The sequence below is a fragment of the Prionailurus viverrinus genome, chromosome A2 (genome assembly GCF_022837055.1).
Source record: "Prionailurus viverrinus isolate Anna chromosome A2, UM_Priviv_1.0, whole genome shotgun sequence".
Lineage (NCBI taxonomy): Eukaryota > Metazoa > Chordata > Mammalia > Carnivora > Felidae > Prionailurus > Prionailurus viverrinus.
Window position 1 is genome coordinate 59,860,683 of NC_062562.1, and position 23,468 is coordinate 59,884,150.

The following is a 23,468-nucleotide window of genomic DNA, read 5'->3' on the forward strand; positions in this document are numbered from 1 at the left end:
TGTGTGTATGTGTATGTGGTGTGTGTGATGCAGTGTGTGTGTGTGCGTGTGTTTGGTGTGAGATGCACTGCATGTTTGCACGTGTGAGTGCATGATGTGTATAATGTGATGCACATGTGTGTGGTTGTGTGTGCATAGTATGTGATGCAGTGCATGTGTGTGTGGTTTTGTGTGTGTGTGTGTGTGTGTGTGTTTAGTGTGAGATACGGTGCTTGTGTGTGTGACTGAGTACATGTGTGTGATGCAGTGCATGTGTATGTGTGCATGTGTACATGGTGTGTGTGATGCCGTGTATGTGTGTGTGTGCAGCGCAGTACATGTGTGTTTGGTGTGTGGTGTGCATGTGTGTTATATCATTTGTACGTTCACTGTCCACAGAATCAAGCCAGCAGGGCTGACTCCTTTTAGGCCCATATATTAATGCAGCTGTTTCTCATCAAAATTAAAAACATTTGTTTTTTTTTTTTAATTTTTTTTTTCAACATTTACTTATTTTTGGGACAGAGAGAGACAGAGCATGAATGGGGGAGGGGCAGAGAGAGAGGGAGACACAGAATCGGAAACAGACTCCAGGCTCTGAGCCATCAGCCCAGAGCCTGACGCGGGGCTTGAACTCACGGACCGCCAGATCGTGACCTGGCTGAAGTCAGACGCTTAACCGACTGCGCCACCCAGGCGCCCCAAAAACATTTGCTTTTCAAACGAGCACCATTAAGAAAATGAAAACATAAGCCAAAGGCAGAAATATTTGCAAATCATATACTTGTGCCCAGAATATATAAAGAATTCAAAATTTAATTATAAGAAAAATGACCCAGTGTTTTAACTTTTTAAATGCGCAAAAGATTTGAACCAACTGTTCACCAAGGAGGATCCACGGTAGCAGATAAGCACATCGACATCAGTTACCATTAAGAAAACACAAAACCACAGTAAGATACCATTACACATCCAGTAGAATGGCTATAATCAAAAGAACCAATAATAAAAAGCATTGGTGAAGCTGTAGATCGAAAGGCTCCTACGTTACCAGTGCAGATACCAAATTATATCACTTTGATCAGCAGTTTGGTGTTTTCTTAAAAAGTGAAATGTATAGTCACCGTTGAAGTCAGCAATCCCACTTCCAGTTTCTTAACTATTAGAAGTGAAGACACAGGTATTCATGTGACAGGGGTGCTATCCCCCAGTGAGATCCTTTCCTAGGACCCAGGGACGCTGAAGCACCATTACTCAAAATTAACTAATAACTGACTTGAATCGTGTATAAGACTAAGCCCAGTGTCAACAACTTTTTCACGTTATGAATTTTTATTGCTCACAGCAAGAAGATGACCTGAGTCTGTCTGCACGTAGGTAAGTGTGTAAGCTTACTAGAGTTGTTTTATCTGTCTGACAAAGACTACACGCTCTCAATTGTCTTGCTTTAAAAAGTCTTCGTTACTCCAAGGTTATACAAATATCCACATTCTTTGCTAGTGTTTTCACCAGCTTTCTTCGCTTTGCATTTTGATTTCCAAGCCGTCCTGAATTTGTGTGTTCACGGAGACAGGGGCTAAGGTGGATTTGCCCAGGACCTAGTGCCCCGGGCCCCCCCAGGAGACCCTCTTCCGGCCATGCCTCACCCTGAACGTCCAGCAGGGGAACGCCCTCGACATTCTTTAGTTTTCATAGTTGTTGACAATTCCTCCACGTTTTTAGTTTCCGTATAATTTTTTAAATAGTTTTGATGCAGTTCTGAGAAAGGCAGAGTTCGAAGTGGAGTTACAGGAAACATTCCTTAGAGGCGGGAGCGAGCGGAGCCGCATGGTCTCAGCTCCAAGCCCTGAAACTGCCCCAGAAGTCGGTCTCCCCTGGGGGAGCGGGCCGGAAGTGCCCCAGTTCTGTGGTGCTCTCGGAAGTTCGGCCCTCGCAGAAACGGGTGGGGGGCGACTCCCACGTTCTGGCGGAGCTGGGCAGGTCGCAGGGCTGCTGCTGGTTCTTGACCGAGGATCGGGAATCCCTCCAAAGAATCCGCTCATTCCTTTTGCATTTGTTTCCTTAGACACCCGGTAGCCATGCTTCTGGGAAAACCTGGGTCGTTTGGAGTTTCACTTGAAGCATTGCCACACTGCGGTCCTTTAGGTACAATCTGAGCACGTTCCCCTCGCCCTGTCCAGCCTGGGGGCCAGCCGCCTCTAGAAGCAACTGAGACTAACCCCGTTTTCGGGCAGTCGGTGTGGACACTGCGCAGGAACTGGGGACCTCGAGTCTCTGGCCGCCCCACGCACTGCAGTCACTGCTGGTGCTCCGAGGACTGTCTTCCAAGTTCTGTTTTAGTATTATTTTGTGAGTTATACTCACAGTGCTTTGTTTTTGTAAAATTGTAATCACATTGTTCAACTCTTTAGAGCCCCTTTTAAAAATTCCATATATTGTGGTGCCACTGGGTGGCTCAGGCGGTTAAGCATGGGACACTTGGTTTCTACTGAGGTCATGATCTCACGGTTTGTGGGGTTGAGCCCCACATTGGGCTCTGTGCTGGCAGCAGTGAGCCTGCTTGGGATTCTCTCTGCCTCTCTCTCTCTGCCCCTTCTCCCCAAGGCCTCTCTCTGTCAAAATAAGTAAATAAACTTAAAAAAAAATTCCATACATTGTGGACATAGTTAAAAGAAAAAGAAACATAATTTTTATGAATATAAGTTACTTCATCTTTGAGAGGGACCATATTCCTCATTTCTGGAATGTTATTCCTTAGTTTCAATCACTATAGTGTTCCCTTCTCCAACTGGAAAGTGAGCTGCTAACCTTTGTATTGAAAGGTCGATTGTGTTGAGAGACAAGCCCTCTCAATGCGCTGGGCCATCTGTCCCAGTGGCCCCTCTTTCCTGCAGAAGTGTCCCTAGTTTGACCTGGACACTCACAACCTTACATGTTAGGCAAGGCCCACTGTCAGAATGTCAGCTCCAAGAGATCAAAGAGTATCTTTAAATCACGTGGCACTCTGTCAATCCCCCCAAAAGGAAAATCCACTCAGTAAGTGCCTGTGGAGTTCCATGATGTAAATCACTGGTATATTTTAGGGGAGAACTTAGTGTAGCACTCTCTAAGGTGCTTCTCTCTATTAGTAGGTATCAGACCAATTTATTGGGAGTATTTCCTCTGGACCATTAATCTGCTGCAAAAGTAGGATCACACGTGTGAAGATACTTCTTGCCTAATTCTACAGGTGTTCTGCTCAGCTAATGTCCATCAAGTGGCTTGTATTAATTTTTTATTGCTATCTGGCAAATTCCCACAAATGTAGTGGCTTGAACTAAGACTCGTCTGAAAGTGCTTGTGGGTCATGTGCCTGGCAAGCTCAGCTGGGTCCCTGATTGGTGCCTCCCAAGGCAACAGTCACGGCTCACCAGGTCAGCCCTCCTTTCTGGAGGTTATGGGGAAGAGTCTGCTTCCGGGCAGATAGCGAATGCCAGTGCAGCTGTTGCTTTCCCACTCTTGCTACGTGGCCCTTCCATCTCTAAGTTGGTAATGGTGGGTCTAGTCTCTTCATATTTTAGATCTCTCGGACTTCCTCCCTTTCCTCATTTCTCAGTTTTTAAGGATTCGTGTGATTGCATTGGACATACTTGGGTAATCAAGGACAGTCCTCAGTTTCCTACAGTTGCCGCAAGGAATGAGCACAAAGTGACAATGCCATGGTCTCCAAGGCAGGTCACTTTGTCCATTTGTAACTGAGCCCTGCTGCACCCACAGACTCAAGAACGCAGTGGCCCAGCGTGGGGGTGCCACAGCAGGAAGAAGCGCCCCTGTGGCCTCCCACCGGCAAGCAGTCATAGACCTTTATGGATGGTGCTCCTGCACCGTGTCCTCCGTTGTGCAGCCAACCCGAGGGCACACGGACGGCCTCCCAGGAGCTGCTGGCTCTGAGGCTCTGCAGATGAGCATGTCACGATGGCGGCCAGTGCATGGAGCTTTGCAGCTGTCAGCGGTGCTCTCTGAGCTCACTACACAAAGCAAGGCCCTTCTTTGCTCATGGAAGTCTGTCCTCCCTTTTGCCCCATCCCTGTAGAGAGCAGTGCAAGGAGGCCCCGCCGCAGCCGAGGTGCCCGGGTCTGCATTCCACCCTCCCCACGTGCCAGGAGAGCTCCCCGCTGCAGGTGAGAGCTGCTGGGCACGTGAAAGGTCTCAGGCTGCCCCCGGAATGAGGACAGAAAACGCTTGGGATTGCTTGTTTGACTGATTTGAAGTATTTACTCAGTACCCAGGCATGCTACTCAGATGGGAACAAAGGTGGAGGGAGAAGAGAAGGAAAACTGACAGAAAATATCCTTAACTGTAGGGCTTATTGTGTGTGTGTGTGTGTGTGTGTGTGTGTGTGTGTGTGTAAGGGGGGAGAAAGAGATAAATGCAACGCAATCTGGGTGTGCGAAGACTGAAGTGGCATCCGTGTGCTTTAACGAAGGGTATTGATGTCTGTGTCCTGCTGGCTTTGAAAAGCACCAGAAAATAAAATGATGGATGGATAGTCACATGGTTAAAAAGAAATATTTAATGATGGTAGAACCTAGAAGTTGAGTGTTTGGGCATTCTTGTACAATCCTTTCCACTTTTCTGGGTGTTTGAAATTGTCCATTCTTAAAAAAGTGTTAGGGAACAACTATAGGACACAGACGTGGAGTGAGGGGTGTGTGTGTGTGTGTGTGTGTGTGTGTCTGTTTATGTCTGCTCTTCACAGATTGAGACTGAGGCAAGAATGTCCACCTCAAACTTCTATTTGACATTTTACTAAAGTTCCAGCCAGTGTAATACAGCAAGAAATACAAAGACATATAGATTTGAAAATGAACCTGATTTTATTTGCAGGAAACATGCTTCTAACAAATCTGCAAAAAATATAGTAGAAATAATAAGATAGCTCAGCCAGGTGGTAGAATACAAAATGAATATAATAACCCCCATTATATTTCTGTATACTAACGATGAAAAATCTCAAAATGATATTAAGAAAACCATTCCATCTGTAATAGCATTGAAAATAATAAAATAAAATAAAACAAGCACCAAATGTGTATACTTAAAGCTACAAACTATTGATGAGAGAAACTGAACACAATCCAAATAAACGGAAAGATTTAGAATATTCGTGGACTGGAACGCAAAATATTGTCATGATAGAAAACTCCCCCCAAAGTTGATCTACATAATTACCATGAGCCCTATTGAGTTTCCAGCAAGCTTTTTCCTTTAAGGAAATAGCAAGCCAACCCTAAAATAGATACAGAAATCCAAAGGACGTAGAGTGACCAAAAGAATTTAGAAAAACAAGCAGCAAATTGGAGGACTTACTCAATCTGACTTAAAAATGAACTATCAAGCTACAGTAGTCAGGACAGTGTGAGCCGTGAGGGTGGTGTGCCCAGTGAGGGTAGACATGCAGGTCAAGGGAACAGAATAGAAAGTCCAGAAATAAAACCTGATCAGTGGGTGTTAAACCGAGGTGCCAGGATAATTAAACAGGGAGAGATGAGAGTGTATTTAATAAGCCGTGCCAGAACAATTGGATGACCATAATGCAAAAAAAGAGGGCGGGGAAGAGCTTAATAGCTGCTTCTCAGCATACACACAAAAATAACTCAAAATCAACCACAGTTCTGAATTTAGGGGCTAACCTATAACACTTTAGGAAGAAAACAGAATAAAACCTTTGTGATCTTGAGGTAGACAAAGTTTTCTTTAATATGGGCACCAAAACCACTATGAAGAAAATGGAAAATTTGACTTTTTTATAAAAGAAAGCATTTCCTGTTCAGAATTCACCACTGCAAAAATAAAAATGTAAGTCACAGGTTGGAACAAATATTTGCAAACCCTGTACTTAAATCCAGAATAAATAAACAACTCTCAACACTTAATAGGGGAAAACGGCCCCATTTTTAAAATGGGGAAAAGATTCTAATAAACTTTACCAAATAGGATATATGGGTGGCAGGTAATCACCTGACAAGATGTTCAACATCATTCACCACTAGGAAAGTGCAACTAAAACCACGGTAAGACAGTTGGAACGGCTCCCTGAGAAAGGCTACCGGCACCAGGAGCGGGAGACACAGAGCAACCGGAGGCCCGTAGCTAGGTGTGCAAAGTCGTCGGGGGTTTACAGTGATACCACTGTGGAAAGTAGTTTGACAGTTTCTTAAAATCTTCAATGTATTCTTAACCTCTGACACAGCGACCCCCACACAGAGACCCCTTCCTAGGAAGTCTCTGAGCCACACGCACCTGAAACTAATGACGGACTTGATTTCCTACGAATAGCCTCAGTACCAACAATTTCTTCTTCTTTTTCCTTTACCCCCACAGGCAGCCACAGGTGACCTGAAATCACTCTCATACAGGTAGGTTGTAAGCTTGTTGGACTTGTTCTCTCTGAATGAAAATGGCTACGCGATCTTAAGTCAAATTGCTTTGGAAAGTGACTCATCTCTGATGGGATATTTTTAAATAATGTGACAACACAGTAGGAAATAACTCTGTTTAACGTAACAGTGCCACGTACAGCTACGCAGGGACCTTTTGCGCTCCACGTGCTTGGGGAAATGTAGTAATTCTCTCCCTGTGGACAACTCGCATCTGAACTAGCACGCCAGCGTCAGCGCTCATTTATTCTGTGTGTCAGTCGGAGAACGTGTGGGGAGCGGGTCCCAGCCTCCTTTTTATGACCTCCGATAATACCTAGTTTCCCGTCGCTCCTGGGCCATGCCTGCTCATTCTGAGCCTGCGAGGAGTCACACAGAGGACAGCCCTGCAGGCACACACGCACCCAAAGTGCACCCCTGCAAAGTCACAGAAGCAGAAAGTGGCCCATTATGAAGGTCACGACCCAGGGTAAGCACACATTTTAAAACGTGCACTTGGTCTCCACTTGGAAACCGTACCAGTGTGGAAAGTCACCTCAGAACATGGAGAAATGAGAAATATGCTCACGTTAGGGTGAGGGTCTCGGTCTGCCAGGGCTGCCCTGACAAAGGACCACAAAACAGGTGGCTTAAAAAATAGAAACGTACCGTCTCAATGCTCTGGAGGCTGGAGCCGGACTCACCTCGACATGTCCCCAGTCATAGGACCTGCACGTGGCTTCTCTCCTTGGCTCGTACCTGATGCTGTTTTCCCTTTGTCTCTTCAGTTTTCCCGTTTTGCCCCTTTCTGGCAAGAATGATTGAAAATTAACGAACCAGGAGGGCCTGCCTGTCCTCTTGCACAGAGGCGGTCGTCAGGCCAAGGGCCTGCCTGTCTTCTGGCATGGAAGTGGTCATCCCGCTGAGGGCCTACCTGTCCTCTTGCACGGACGCGGTAGTCGGGCTAGGGCCTGTCCTCTTGCACGGACATGGTTGTCGGGCCGAGGGCTGGCCTGTCCTCTTGCACGGACGCGGCCATCGGGCTAAGGGCCTGTCTTCTTGCACGGATGCGGTCGTTGGGCTAAGGGCCTGTCCTCTTGTATGGACGTGGTAGTCGGGCCGAAGGCCTGTCTTCTTGCACAGACTCGGTCGTCGGGCCGAGGGCTGGCCTGTCTTCTTGCACGGATGCGGTTGTTGGGCTGAGGGCCTGTCCTCTTGCACGGACACAGTCGTTGGGCTTAGGGCCTGTCCTCTTGCATGGACGCGGTCATCGGGCTGACCCTGGTCTCAGGTGATGACACCTTGAGCTGCTAGAGTTGCTGCATCTGAAAACCCCCCTTACAGCAATGTGAGGTCATTGGTGGACACTGTTCAATCCACTTGCACAGTTCAGTTAGCTGAGTGTCCCACGACCTACATCCCCACCATTGCTCTTGGTAACTCCTGAACATCTCTTTCCTTCCAAACCCAGGGTCTCTTCCCAAATCCCCTCCTGATCTGCAGGGGCACCCCTTCTTCTTGACACCCCCTGCTGCTCCTGCAACTCTCCCTTTAGGTGCTCCTCCCCTGCCCTCCCGGGGTCTCCCACCATGCAGTGGACCTGAGGGGAAAGGGCGGTAAGGAGGCTGTGTGATGCTGTGGCCTGTGGTTTCCGGCAGCCATCAGCATCCCCTCCAGAAAGCAGTGGCCGTCCTTGTTGATGAGTGTCTCCCCTTCCCCCTGCCATCCCACAGAGTGAAGTTCAACTACCTGCTGCCGGATGTGCACTCAGGTCCACCCTCCTCCACCATCACGTTCATGGAGGACTCGTGGGTGATGGTAAGTGAGGCACGGCCGTGCGTGAGTGAGCCTCAAACACAGGGGTGGGGTCCAGTGCTGAGTCTAAGCTCCCCACAAGAGCAAGGGCAGGACAGTATTTGGACCTGCTTGTCTGGCTGGTTTAAGGCATTTATGGTGTCCTCTGGGGACACTGCTCGAACAGGACAGTGGTGGGAGGGGGATAAAGGGAAACAAGGCGGGCAGCACAAACGATCTAAAACACAGGGCATGTGTGTGAGCAGAGAAACATGACGGAAAAATGGGTGCTACTGGAACGGAAGCATCACGCGTGTGCTTGGGTGACATGTGTGCACTCCGGCAAGCTGGCGGGATTCTGGCCAGGAAGGGCTCAGTGACCCACTTACTGTCACGGCAGAAGGGTGCCCCTGCTCATCTCCCAGGTCAGCGGGGAGGAGGGACATACCTGGTCCACTGTGTTCATTGCAGAGCCTGGAGTCAGAGCTCCGTGTTGGAGATGCTGGAGGCCGGTCTTCAGTGGGGACTGTGTGTGACTGGCCAAGTCACAGCTTAAACCGTAGCCAACACAATTATGGCATGACCCCTCCCCGCCACTCGCTCCCATCAAGCCTTCCAACAAGTACACACTTTACATGCATGGAGACCAGGCTGATGCTCCATTCCAGGGGTCACAGTGGTGGCTGTGGCAGTGATAGCATCTATTGGCGCCCCATCCCTGCCATCCCTTCTTGGGTGGTGGTGGCCACACAGCTTCTGAGTGACATGAAGGACACATCTCAAGAAGCAAAGATGTGGGGTGTTGACCATGTATGACCGTGAGGGCCATGTACCCCCGCGGGTTATAATGTGTGTCCAGGTGAACATGTGGAAGCCCTCTCTCTGGTGTGTGGCTCTGGAGCTCGCCTCTAGAATGTGTAGTAGAGCAGTCTCAGGGCCACCTTATTCCCATCCTGTCTCAGGAATCCAAGGAAGCTGTGACCGTTCATTGTCACTCTGCTGGACACTTGTCATCCATCATCACGTTTAATCCCTCTGTGGAGTATCTGAGATAGATCATCATCCCACTTTGATGGCTGGGCTCGCCTCTTGGTGTGCGTGGAGCTTTAGGATCCCACCGGCTTAAACCCTCCCCACCCCACACCCCTGAGGATACATTTTCTTCTGTTTTCAAAACTGTATATGCCAGATATGGTCATATGGCTTTCTAGTGCCACAGTAGTAATAGCATGGGGTCTGGAGCTTTCAAACATTTGTATATTCGTTCTAAATCTTCCAGTGTTGAAAAATGCATTTCTCACTTGAGAAAGGTAGTTACCTTTCCAGCCAATTTACACAAATTACCAACACTGTCGAATTCTACCGAATTTTTAAAAAATAATGACACAAACCCTCTCAGAATATAGAGGAAGGGAGACCTGTTCTGTGAGGCCAGTTCCAACCTGATACCAAAGCCAGACAATGTCATCCCAAAAGAATATCACGAGGCAAAATCCTTCAAGAAAACACTGACAGACACCATTGATTAAGTGTTAGCAAACCAAATCTAGCAGCATACAGGATTAAGTACCATGGCTATGTGAAAATTATTTGACATTATACAAAATACCAACAATAAATGACAATAATATGGCGATGTCAATTCAGAAAGGGAGTTGCCAATAAGAAACTCTTACGTGTGACAAAAAAATATTCTCAACAAATTAGGAATGAAATGAAAAGATCTTCATTCTGACCTATGCAATACACCTATTAAATACAACTAACATACTTCCTGGTGAAAGACTCAGTACATCCCTCTTAAAACCGGGATCAAGGCAAGGATGTACTGAAGTTCCAGCTGGTGCAATAAGACAAGAAAAAGGAATAAAGAATAGAAAGTGAAACTGTGTTGATCACAGACAACATGATTCTAAAATACAAACAAAACAAAAAACAAAACTACTAGTGATGAAATAGCTTTGCAAGAGGCAGGTAAAGTGCTCTCCAGTAAGCTCTGGGACGTTTATCTTCAGTGTTATCCAGAGCACACCTGAAATCAAATACAGTCCCTACCTGGCGTCAGGAACCTCTGTGTGCCTCCAACTAGCTCCACAGCAAATTGCCACCATGTGGTCAAAGTAAAAATTTCTCCATTGCCTTGGCTGACCTAGAAATGTTTTATGTAATTTGCCATTATCTGGAATGGAAACAGTTGTTAAAAAATAAATCTTTTGACTTTGTATTGTTAAAAAAAATAGCAAGTCCAATCATATTTCTGTATTTGGCAAAAATGCCACTGAAAATAATATTAGTTATTTTATTAACAATAGCATTAACAATAATGAATTTAACAAAACTGTAGTAAAGTCTATACATTGAAAGTTATAAGTCATTGCTGAGAGAAACTGAAGACATTTAAAAAATAATGGAAAGATATACAACGTTCATGGATATGAACACTCAATATTGTTAAGATAGCATTTCCCCCAAAACTGATCTATGGACATAGTACAATCCCTATTGAATTCCTAGGAGGTTCTGTTTTTTTGTGTGTTGTTGTTGTTGTTGTTGTTGTTGTTTTAACCAACAAGCTAATCATAAAATGTACATGGAAATTCAGAGTACCTAGAGTAGCCAGAACAATTTTGAAAAGAGAACAAAATTGGAAGAATTATACAATCTGACTTCAAAATTTACTAAAAAGTTATAGTAATCAGGTTAGTGTAGTCAATGGAATAGAAATGGAATAGAATAAAAATTCTAGAAGTAAGCCTTCACATACGGCCAAGGCAATCCTTTGGGGAGAAGTGAAAATTTCAACAAATGGTCCTGGAACAACCACATATCCATTGTGAAATAAAAATAACGCCGTACTGGGAATGCAAGCTGGTGCAGCCACTTGGGAAAACAGTATGGAGGTTCCTCAAAAAGCTAAAAATAGAACTACCCTATGACCCAGCAATTGCACTACTAGGTATTTATCCAAGGGATACAGGTGTGCTGCTTCAAAAGGACACATCCACCCCAATGTTTATAGCAGCACTATCAACCAAGCCAAAGTATGGAAAGAGCCCAAATGTCCATCAATGGATGAATGGATAAAGAAAATGTGGTATATACAATGGAGTATTACTTGGCAATCAAAAAGAATGAAATCTTGCCATTTGCAACTACGTGGATGGAACTGGAGGGTATGATGCTAAGTGAAATAGTCAGAGAAAGACAAAAATCATAGGACTTCACTCATATGAGGACTTTAAGACACAAAACAGATGAACACAAAGGAAGGGAAGCAAAAATAATATAAAAACAGGGAGGGGGACAAAACAGAAGAGACTCATAAATATGGAGAACAAACAGAGGGTTACGGAAGGGGTTGTGGGAGGGGGATGGGCTAAATGGGTAAGGGGCACTAAGGAATCTACTCCTGAAATCATTGTTGCGCTATATGCTAATTTGGAGGTATATTTTAAAAAATAAAAAAAACTAAAAAAAAGAAAAATACCGTACTTAGGTATTGACTGCCCTGAGACCCAGTTGCTGTCAAGGTCAGACTCTCCTGGGGCGTCTCCCCTCAGCCCTCTGAGTCCTCAGGGGGCCCCTCTTCTGTGTGCCTCAGTCTTGGCAGCTGCCCGCATGGAGACCTGCCACAGAGGTCAGGGCCCACTGGTGGCCGCGTGTGACACATACCGGTCCTGAGCGGGCCCCTTGGCCAGTGTGGGCACTGGCTGTGGAGTGCGCTCCCTCACAGACCCCTTCCCTGACCCCGGGACCCTGAGGATATTTGCTCCAAATTGGGTAATAGAGAATGTGGGTTTTGTTTAACAAGAAGCTCGACATTGACCACTCCATCTTGTTTCCGGTTGTGAACAATCATTTCTTCCCTCACAGGAAATGGACAGCAGCCTGACTTTATCTGCCCTCAGGTGAGTCTCTGAGCCTCCTGCAGGTGCTTCCCGTGTCTCAAAGCCTTCACCATGATTCCTGAGGAACACAGTCTTTTGTGGGAAACCTTGGGGTACTGTGATGAAGTGATCGAAGACAAACCAGTTTCCCTTGACGTCACAGATGCAGACTGCCCCCCGAAGGGCTCGCCATACTCTGCTCACTGGAGCTTGTGATGAGACCCCTCTAGGTTCTTCACAAGTAACATGTGAGCTAGTGCACAGGTGTGAGCGATGCCCGTCTACTTTCTGTCTGTGAGCATGTGCCGCTTGCAGAGGACACTGCGGTCCATGACCGTGTGCAGCAGTGGCAGGGCTCGCCGTGTGCCAGGTGGGTGACCGCACCTCGCAGGCCCCCGGGGAGCACACGGCCTCTGCCTCTCCTATGCCACAAAGACAGAGAGGGGCCCCTTTCACATCGTGGCCCAGCTTCAAGCACACATTTTAGAGAGTAAATCAGGTGTAGCGAAACACGGTGACTACCGTCCCCTTGACAAGACGTCATCTTCTCCTGGAGTATGAGTAACAGGAGGCTTCACAGCACCCGTGTCAGCGAGGTCCGTGCTGTCTCCCCTACATTTCCCTGAGCACACGGTGAGCACAGGCTCCCTCTGTTCCTGGAAGGATGGTTCTGGGGAATATTTCGCAGTTGTAAGTGTCTGAATATTGTATCCTGACTTCACAACCTCAGTAACTTTGTACCAAGTGCCCTTTAATGCATTTGAAGTAAAATTAAAAAGGGCAAGTTATTTACTTGAATGTCACCCACCACACACACACACACACACAGACACACAGACACACACACCTCCCGCTCTGGCCCGCAGGGATTGTTGCAGAAAATGTTTCTTTGGTAACCAAAGAGTTTGCACCCAGTTGAGCAGCTAGCGCTTTAGACACCTTCCGTGGCCTGCTCCTGAGGCCTCACCCGAGTCTTAGTCCTCGAGGCCCACCCACCCAGGGCCTCCCTGGGACGTCGATCACGGGGAAACCTTGTAGGACTTAATGTAGCCTGTGTTCCTGGCGGTCGCTGGCAGACAAACTTATTGGGAGTACTTCTGTCCGGCTGTTTATCTGTCTAGGGTGTATGGTCTGCTGGTTATGTACAAATCAGCCAAACAGTGAATATATGAATAAGGGGGAGGGTCCATCATGCAGGTGAAGCTGCTTCTGTCTGGTTTTAAAGGCATTTCTGTCAGCAGAAATCCACCGGGTGGCTTGTTTTAATTTTCCGCTGGTGGTGGAAGCCTGCAGTGTCCTTCTCGCATGAACCTTCTGCATGTTTATGGCGCGAGACCCCCTCTGGCACTCAGCCTCCAGGCGCTGCCTGCTCCCGAGCCTGCAGATAAGAGGGGGCCCCAGCGGGGAGACGTCCACGGACACCGTGGAGCCTGCAGGGTCCCCACGTGCTAGCCCGCCCAGCGAGGGCCTGCTCTGTAATGTGTTCCTCCTTCCCTGCTCTGCCCTAGCCTACCTGGGAGCAAGGTGTCCTTGTCGCCATCCAGTGACTTCACCCTACACCCCACCTTGGCTGCCGGCACAGAGGACCACCTGCCGTTGAAGGTGAGCCTGTGCTCAGATGTAGGGCTTGGGGCTCCCTCGTAAGCTGGGCTCAGCACCATACCTGGATGCTGGTCGCACTGGTGTTCTGCATTTACTGGGTGCCTGGGCCACTACACAAAGAGCACCGACGGTGTGTGTGGAGTAGGAGGAGAAGCGAGAGCAGATCACGCTCCTGACAGGGGCCCGTGTGTGTGAGAAGCAGAGTCCCCAGACAGGTGTCCCTAAAACAAGCCTCGTATGTGTGCTCTGGTGCCACATGCGGGTGATGGCCACGTGGTAGGTGACACAGAGCAGAATGCCCGCTGTGATAGACTCTCAGCAGTGGGTGTTTTCAGGGTGTTCTGTGTAATCCCTTCAACTTTCTGTGTGTTTGGAGTTTTTCATAATAAATGTTGGGGGTAAATGTTGGGATAGAGAAGGGGTGTGTATAACTGACGGTCAACACAGAGCGTGTGAGCCACACACGGGGTTGAGTGAGGAAGCCTGCAGATGATACGCTCATGGCCCCAGGACAGGGCGTGTGGGGTGGCCTGTGTGGCCAGGCAGGAGACACAGGTAGACACAGTATGGTGGCAGCCTCACCAGCAAGTGAGCGTAGAACCCAGCAAGGCAGGGCTGTGGAGGACCCGGGTCCCACCGTCCATCCCTTCCGGAGTGTGCTCCCTTCCAGAGTGGCTCACGAGGCCACCCAGCCAGTGGGGCCTGAGTTGCTTCTGTAACAGCACGAGGCTCCAGACAATGTGCTGGAAGCCTCGGCTTCGAGCTTGACTGCACTTGAGAGGGCCCCTCAGACCCTGGTGCTCAGCCGCCCATGCACATTCACTGAACTCACGCCCTTCCCCGGGCTGGGGCTTCCTCTCTGCTCATTCTGGAACCCGCGTTTAATCCTGACACCCTGTGTGCCCCCACTTCACGCCAGGCCCACCCCTCTGCGGGCGACCCCAAGGCCCGTAGCTCTTAGCAGAGTCATTAGAGAGAAATGGGCGCCATAAGACACATTTGGACTTGGAGTCCACTCTGGTGTGCAGGCGTGACTGGTTCCACAGCCCAGAGTAAGTTCTTTAACCTCCTGGAGCGCCTGGGTCTCCACGCTTGCAAGATACGCATGGACTCTGTGTGGGGTCCCGAGTCCTGCTGCCGGTGTCCAGCTGGGACTGGTGCTCAGTAAATGGTAACCCCCATCCCCCATCACACCTGCTTTGGACCTTGCTGCCCATTAATTATAATCCTCATCTGAGGACACAGACTCATCACTGATCTCTGCATTACCTGCTTCCTAAGTTTACTCAGTATTTTATTTATTTTTGGTAACAGATGAAGCATCACCCCACCCCACCCCACCCCCCCCCCAGAAAAAGGCAGGGTCCTGATGTGGTCAGCTTCTGTGTGGCCCAGCCACGTGTGGTCTGCTTCTGCGTACGTGGCTTGGCCACGCTCTTTGTTCTCATGTTTTCCTTTCACTTCAGTGTTTCACATCATACGTATTCCTAAAAAATAGATGCTCACAACACACCGGTTACTCTTTATTTCACAGAAAGGACATAGTGTGTATGTGATGTTTGGAATTTGGGGGAATCACCTCTCGGTCAAAACGGTGGTTCCCTGTCCCGGGTGGCCGAGCTCATTTGCCTTCCTTCTGCGACTGCTTCTTGTAACTCCCCTCTGCTGTGGGCCAGCAGGACGTGTGCCCCCGTGCGGGTCTCTGTGATGAGCAGTAGGCCATCTCTTATACAAGGCCAGACTCTTCTACAGGGGTGCTCGGTCTGCACTCCCGCAGAAGCATATGCATATTCGGAGCCCCGTAGGTCCGTGTCGTCCCCAACACCCGGGGCACCTAGTGGTGCGGCTGGCGGCTCACGATCCCTCCCAGCCTTCCCCTCACCACCGATGGTGCTGAATGCGCATTAGCCACGTGAATTTCCTTCTGTGGGAAGTGCTTGCTCTTGTCGTTGGCCCATTTTCCTCCTGGCCTGTTTCTGCTTTTCTTATAGATTTATTTGTGTTCTTTATATATGCTTGATACAAACGCCTCATTAGTTGGGTGAATTACAGATAGAGTGTCACAGCAACTCGACTCGATGCTTAGCTGAACTCAACATTTGATGAGTCAGAGTCACACTCACACTTGTGCATATTTTATGATAATGCTTTTTGGTCTCGTTTAATCTTGAACCCAATCTTCTAAAAGACAGTCATCTATACTTTCCACTACTAATTTTCAACATTTGATTTTGAGAGTTGAGTCCTCACTCTGTGGGTCATTGGTGTGTTTAGTGTGAGGTAGGGATCCAGCTTCATCCGTTCCAGGTGGGTTTCTGTTGTTCCAGCTGCTTTCGCTAAACATCAAATGGACCTTCTTTCCCCCACTGATTTATTTTTTGTATGTCTCGTATACTTTTTGTTCCATACTTCCTCCACTACTGCCTTTCTGTATTTAGTTGAATTTGCATACTGTGCCATTGTGATTCCCATCTTCTTTCCTTTTGCTTGTACTTTTTAGTTACCTTCTTACTGGTTACCTTGGGGATTACAATTAATACCTTAAACTTATAAGAGTCTAGTTTGAATAATACTACGTTAATTTCGGTAATATATACTCTGATCCTATACATCTTCCTACCTCTTCCTTTATATTGTTACATCTTTACACATTGTGGGCCCATTAAGAAAGATTTATAATTATTCTGTGAATTGGCCTTTTAAGTCACCTAGAGAAGAAGAGGAGTTACAAACCAAAGTACGACAATCCTGGCTTATGTCTCAACCTGTGTGGTTATCTTTCCGAGCGTACTTTATTCCATCTACTGTCTAGAGCCTCTGTTTTAGCCTAAATATCTCCCTTTAGCATTTCTTGTAGGGGAGGTCTGTTGCTCATGAGTTCTCTCAGCTTTTGTTTATCTAAGAACATCTTAATTTCTTCTTTATTCCCAAAATACGGTTTTGTTGGGTTTAGAATTCTTGGTCGGCAGATTGATTTTCCTTCCAGGACTTGAAAGGTGCCCTCTGGACTCCATGGTTTCTGATGAGAAATCAGCTGTTGATCTTACTGAGGCCCCTTGTATGTGATTAACCTCTTCTCTCTCAATGCTTTCAGACTCCTCTCTTTGGGTTCTGAGAATCTGGCAGTGCTGTGTCTTGGTGTGAACCCTTCTGAGTTTATCTTGCTTGGAGTTTGTTGAGCTTCTTGGATGTGTAGATTCCTATCTTCCATCGGATTTGGAAAGCGTGCAGGCAGTGTTTCTTCAGATACTTTTTCTCTCTGCCCCCTCTCTTCTTCTGGGCCTCAGGTCCGCCGGGTGCTCTTCATTTTCCTTTGTTCCATTTTTCTCCCTGGTCCTCAGGTTGGAGAATTTCAATTATCTTCAGCCTCACCGATCCTTTCTTCTCCTGCTCTGTTGTGAACTCTTCTAGTTAATTTTTAGTTTCACACTTTTCAGTGGCAGAATTTGGTTCTTTTTTGTAATTCTATCTCTTTATTGATTTTCTTTTTTGTTCATTCGGTGTTTTCATGGCTTCCTTTAATTCTTCACCTTGGCTCATTGAGCACATTTAAGATAACTGACCTAATGTCCTTGACTACTAATTCAAATGTCTGGGCTTCTTCCAGGAAACTCTGTCAAATTATTTTTCTCCTTTGAATGCGCCATATTTTCCTGTTTCTCTGGATGTTTTATAATTTTTTGTTGAGAACTGTATATTCTGAGTATTTTAATGTGGTTAAGTCTGGACATCAGATTCTCCCACTGCTTGGGATTGTAGATCTTTGCTTGTTGAACTATCAGTTTGTGACTCTCCCAAGCTACTTTTGCAAAACATGTATTTGTTGTTGCAAAGTTTCTCTCATTATCTCTGTGGTCAGCCAGTGTTTTCCTTCAATGTCTGGCCGCAAATAGGGGGAATAAGTGTCCCATTAGATGCTCCCAAAGACAGCTACTGCTGCCAAGGGGGCCAGGGCAAGCGAGCCCTTGTGCCGGCCCCTCGGGACATGACCAGACCAACCAAAAGGCACAACAGACAAGTTTTGGACTACAGAGTCCCTACTGCCTGCACAGGAATGAAGGCTGTTGGCCTGTAGCCACAGGACGACCGAGGGTGGGTTGTCGCTGCTTTGTTGACACCACTCACTCAGGAGAGTTGGACAGCATCTCTTCCCTGGTGCTGTGCACCGTGTCTGGTCTGGCTTCAGAGTCTGGAATAGTTGACCCCAAAAGGCTCTCTTTAGCACAGTGGTCACATCTGTGGAGGACGAATCTCTCATGCTTCCTGTTCCCTGGCTTTGTCCTCAGGTGAAGGATGCCGATGTGCACTCTGAGAACACGTGTCACCACCTCCCCACAAATCTCTACCCCGCAGGCAGGCCTCCACTGTTCCACTGCCCGGCTCCATTGTGTTTCTGTTTTCATTCTAAACAAACAGTGTGCTTCCCTGGGGCATCATTTCAGTAATACCTTGATCACCTTTGCTTCCAAGCACCATCACCTCCTTCTGTGGGTTTTTCTTACACGTCCTGCCTCTACCAGGTTGCTGCCCACTCCGTGGCCCTCTGTGGCCGGCGCCGCCACCTCTTACCCGTCAGAGCCCTGCCCCCACCTCAGCTCCCACAACTGCCTCTGCGTTGGGTCCCCTGGGGGCCTGTCCATCTCAACAGCATTGTCCTCACGCCTGGCTTTTCTGCAGTCTGTTGCCGTTTGCTTCCTCTTCTTCAGGGAGCCATTGTTCATGAGGTTCCCCTTTCATTTCCTTCCTGTTTAACCTCATTCATGCCTCAGTTTGTATCTTGACTAATTCTCAAGAGCTGGCTCTGGGAGGAGGACAAAGGCATGTACGGGTTTAGAGATCTCCTAGAGACACTGGACTTGCAGAACCTTCCAAGGAAAGTTGTGCACAGCTGCACAGTCCAGTCCCACCGCACACAGCCCTGTAAGTCAGAAGGAGCACCGTCCCCGGCCATTTGGCAAGAGCCAGGCTCTCCCCTGTCGTCTGTGCAGGGGATTTGAAGTCACCGTCAGCAGGCCCAGTAGCACCAGGGCAAGGGAGAAACCTCCTGCTTTCGAGAGATGGTGTGAAGACATTTGGGGCCCCTGGGTAGCCAGAACTCACCACCAGCAAGCAGATTGTGCAGAGAAGGTGCCAAGCAAGACGAGGCGGCCTGTGTTGTGTCTTCCCCCCCATGCCAATGGTCCAAATAGGCTTTGCTGGCCCCCAGGAGACCCTCCTGCTCATCAGGAAAAGCACCACTTGTCTCTGTCCCGATGCGCGTGCAGAGGGAAAAGCCACCCCCCCCCCCAGCGCAGCCTCATCAGCAGCCCCACATACAAGTGAGTGCTCTGAACTCAAGAGGCGAGATGGCTGCCAGTGTTCCAGAGCCCGTCGTGGCTCCATCTCCAAATTGTGCTCTTGCTGCTACATTCTGTCCCCTTTGGCAGTGCGAGAGATGCCATGTCACGTATTTCCTGTTATTTCTCTGCAGGTCTCAAAGGACCAACAGGAAATGAGTTTGCCTGTGGAAGGAGACAGTGCTGAGGGCAAAGGCCCAGCTTCAGGTAAGACATCACACAGTGTGGGAGTTGACATCCACCCAAGTTTGATTCCCTAAAGAGGAAAATGTTTTCTCCAGAAAAACAAGGAGAGGGAGAAATCACCGGTGGGGAGTCAAAGGCTAGGACGCTTGTTGTCTCAGTGGCAAGGAGGACAAGCTTGGGCTCACGTAGTGTCTGCCAATGGTGCCTGGCGTCCCCACGCTAGCCCCCCCACCTGCTCTGTGTGCTACAAAGCAGCAGGTGCAAGACGTGGGGCTGAACGCCCCGCTGGCAGAGTGCCTGCAAGGTAGGAGCTGGCCCTGGATGGCGTTGCTGTGGCTGCCGATGTGAGCCATGGACCCTGACGTGCAGGGGTGGCCAGCCTAATGATGGCACCGGAGCGAGGGCCACGGAGAGTTTGACTAGTGACTGGAACCAAAGGCCTGATGTGCTCTGTTACGAGGCTCAGACTCCACCACCCGCACGCTGTCTGCCGAAATGCACGGTGATTTCGTTGTTCACTCGCCTGACCCTTCCAGAGTCCTTCTGAGACGGCCCCACCTCATCTAAGGAAATGTTCACCACTCAGCTTTTAAACAACTACCTACCCTTGGCCACGATGACACCTCCTACTGCCACCATCACTTCAGAGCTCACAGTGCAATTCTCCAGTGCTCCTGTTTCTAGAAAAGAGGTGGAGGCTGACCTTTCAACACACCTGTGGCCGCAGGAGTCAGTGGCTCCTGTTTCTAGAAAAGAGGTGGAGGCTGAGAGGGTGAGTTTGATTTCTGCGTGATTCCAGAAAGGGCCAAAGCTGGATTTTAAGAAACATAAAATACAAGCAAGTGGCATAAGTGACAGGGAGCCTGAGCCTCAGGTCTGGGTACACGGCAGGTTGGCTCCTGAGTGGACTGACGCCACGGGCACATGCATGTGCACACTGTCCGTGTGGGTGTGGTGCTTGTGGACAGGTAAGAACAAGGCGTCCTCAGCCAGGGACGGAGGCAAAGAAAAAACCCACAGAGAGCCCCGTGGGCACCTGCAGCCTATGTCCCAAGGGCCCCTGCCTCCCTGGTGAGCCGGGTTCTCACGGCCTCACATAAGGGAGAGACAGGCCCAAGCTCAGGGCACAGCCAGAATGGAAGGCCAATAAGTCATCCTGTAAAATCGGGACTCAAATGGCTACACGTGCATTGTAGTGGTGAGCCCGGAGGAACCCCGTGCTCCGCTCCCACAGGACACAAGAATGAACCTTGGAGCCGAAAGGAGCTGAGAAAATCCCCAAACTCCTCAAGCTGAGGAGTAACACCAAGTGATTGTGGACCAGCCGTTTGCAGGTGCCGAGAGGCGCTCCCCTCGCAGGAGCTGGGAAGATACCAGCCGCTCTCATCCCACATGGCCACGCCCTCACGGAGGCCAAGGCCACCACCGAAAAAGACACATGTTGGGAGCTGGGCTCAAGGACCAAATGCAAAGTAACTGTGGTTGTTGTTTGGGGAAACGACAGGCAAAGGGAAAAACATCTGAAGAGAACAGAAAACTTGTTTAAATTGCATGTGTATTTGAAGAGAAACCAAATAAAACTTAGAGCTGCAGAGAATACCACTGACGTGGGGCAGCTGACTGAGGGTTTTGTAGCACACGGGTCACAGTTGGAGTTCGTGAGCTCGAAGCTGGAACTGGAGAAGTTTCCTGACACTCAAAGAAGGGACGACAGGTGGAGAGCGTGACCGGAGGTGGGGCTTGGGTCTGTGGTGTGAGCGGAGTCCCCCACAAGGAGGGCTGCTCCGGGGGCATTGTGCGAGGCAGTGGGGCTGAGGGCCCTGCACTGCAAACCCGCACACACTCGGGTCCGATGAGTCCAGGAACGGCAAATGAGACTGTAGATATGTCGTGAGCAAGCTGGCACACTCCAGAGACAAATAAAATGCGTATTTTAAAATATTTGGCGATAAAAAAGGGGAGTCCTTCCAGGGAATATCGACTAGCTACACTCATTGTAACGGAAGCTACAGCAGAGTGGAGTCCTGCCTGCAGTACAGGGGGCCATCAGCCCAGGGCTGCCCCCCTGGCTGAAGCACGTTTGAAGGTGAAAGTGAAACAGGCACTTCACACAGAAGTAAGGAATGTTAGGGAGTGAAAAATAGACCATTTTCGTAGCATTTTTAGAAAGCGATGTCCCTAGGAACAGACCTAACCAAAGACACGCCGGACTCATGGAGAAAATGATAAAACTTGCAGAGAGACGTTTTAAGGAGCCTGATGAGTGCGGACAGACACAGCTCACGGAGTGCGTGCCAGGCCTCCCAGAGAGGCCAGTGCAGGATGCCAGCTCGAAACCCTGCGTCTGAGATGTGTGTGGAACTGCAAAGGATCAAGAATGCCAAGAAGCAGAAAAGGAGCAATTTAGGATGTCTGGCTGGGCTGCTTCCACGAAGCTTGTGAATCAAAGACAGAGTGGTGTCTGTGCAGAAATAAGCGCAGGGCCTGGTGTGGTGGCTTGCCGGGGCCGCGAGCACGTCAGTGGGCACAGGGACACTGTTTCTGGCGTGGGGCGACTGACCAGCAGGGGTGGGTAGATTGTTTCATAAACGCGGAAACATTTGGTGCCGTGTGGGAATAACACTAATGAAACCAGACCCCACCTTGTACCGTTTACACAAATTAATTCCACGTGGACTAAAGACATAATGCGTGAAGGGACAACTATACAAACTGGAAGATAATATTTGGTACTATCTTCTTTATTTAAATTTATTTATTTATTTTGGGAGAGACGGAGAGTAGGGGAGGGGTAGAGAGCCAGGGAGAGAGAGAATCCCAAGCAGGCTTAGCACTGTCAGCACGGAGCCCGATGCGGGGCTCGATCCCAGGAAACCGTGAGATTTTGACCTGAACGGAGACCCAGAGTCCGATGCTTCACAGACTGAGCCCCCCCGGGCACTCCTGCTACTGTCCTTATATCCTCATGGTGACTGAGGGTCCTTAAGCAAGATTTTCTTAAAGGCACTGTCCCTAAAGGAAGATACACAGAAATTAGATCACACCCAGATACAAAGGGAGGCTGTCAAAAATTGGGAAAATATTTGTAACACGTAGCTGACAAAAATTGGTGTCCAGGACACAAAGTACTATGACACCAGCAGGAAAAACGTAGACACATGATGACTAGGCACTTCAGGGAACAGGGAACCCAGAAGACCCACAAACAAGTGCGTACCTGCTGCCATCCTCCGGGAAATGTGACTGAAAACCACATGTGGTGGGGTGAGGTCCCTGTCACATGAGCAGGTGTGAGTCTGACATCACTGAGGACTGGCACAGGTGGGCCTGGGACGTGCACGTGGCTGGTGGGCTGGGCCCGTGCTGCACACACAACTGGTGGACAAGGCCGTCGGCACCGCCAGTCATCCCGGGTGTGGGTGGGGAAATGCCTGCCCGCTGCACCAGGAGCCATGAGCATTGCTGCTGGGTCCGACGAGATGCCCAGTACGGGGATCCCAGCATGGGGGATAGGTGGAGGAGGGTTCCCGCTGACCCGCTGAACAGGGCTGTGTGTGCAGACACAGATGTCCTGTGCAGAAGCAGCTGCCCTCCTGGCAAGATGTCAGGACGGACTGCACCGGGAACCTGTCCTTGGCCTTCCTTGCAGAGGGCCGGTTCTGCACCCGGGGCCAAGGACTGGGCGCGCCTTCTGCTCACCGCCCTCAGGTGCTCATGGCACTTTCTTTTGCTCTGCAGGAGCCGAGGAGCCCACACTGGCCAAATGGGCTGTCCACACACCAATGGCCTTAGAGATCCGGGCTCGGGAGGCAGCCCTGGAGAAACTCAGGCTCCCGCACACACCGCCCTCCGGCAGCCCGAATGTGCCGCACATGGATGTCCCCTTGGAGAGGCAGCAGGTCTACAGCATGGAGCCTGCCACTGTCACCACCACCAGGAAGCCTGCAGATGGGCAGGCGTGCAATGGAGAGGACATCCAGCTTCCAGGACAGATAAAAGAGGTGACTTGGGGCCAGGCATCGCCATCCAGCTAGGAAGCAGAGGGCCCGCTCGATGCTCAGGGAGAGACCAGGGTCAACCTGGATACCTCCGTCAGCACAACTTGTGTCCGCCCTGCCACGGAAGCCCCTGAGTCCAGGGCAGGCGCTCACCCCGACTCCCATGATGCCTGACTGGCCTGAGGCCGGCAGGCGCTCCCGCCATGTTCATGATGCGGTGCAGCCCTCGACTCTATGCAGGCACCAGTGGCAGCCGATGGCCTGGCTTCCTCCAAGCAGAGTGCTGGG

General features: G+C 49.3%; 1 protein-coding gene across 1 annotated transcript in view; it reads left to right on the forward strand.

Moving 5' to 3' along the window:
* The window catches only part of LOC125153304 (palmitoyltransferase ZDHHC1-like), a 37,411-nt gene extending 14,195 nt beyond the window's left edge, over positions 1–23,216 (forward strand). Inside the window, exons 8-15 of the mRNA XM_047836360.1 lie at positions 1,325–1,356; positions 4,052–4,139; positions 6,343–6,377; positions 8,111–8,195; positions 12,045–12,079; positions 13,567–13,660; positions 19,131–19,203; positions 22,921–23,216. Of these exons, the coding sequence (XP_047692316.1) occupies positions 1,325–1,356; positions 4,052–4,139; positions 6,343–6,377; positions 8,111–8,195; positions 12,045–12,079; positions 13,567–13,660; positions 19,131–19,203; positions 22,921–23,216 (738 nt within the window). The remainder of the gene's footprint in view (positions 1–1,324; positions 1,357–4,051; positions 4,140–6,342; positions 6,378–8,110; positions 8,196–12,044; positions 12,080–13,566; positions 13,661–19,130; positions 19,204–22,920) is intronic.
* Positions 23,217–23,468: the final 252 nt, after the last annotated feature.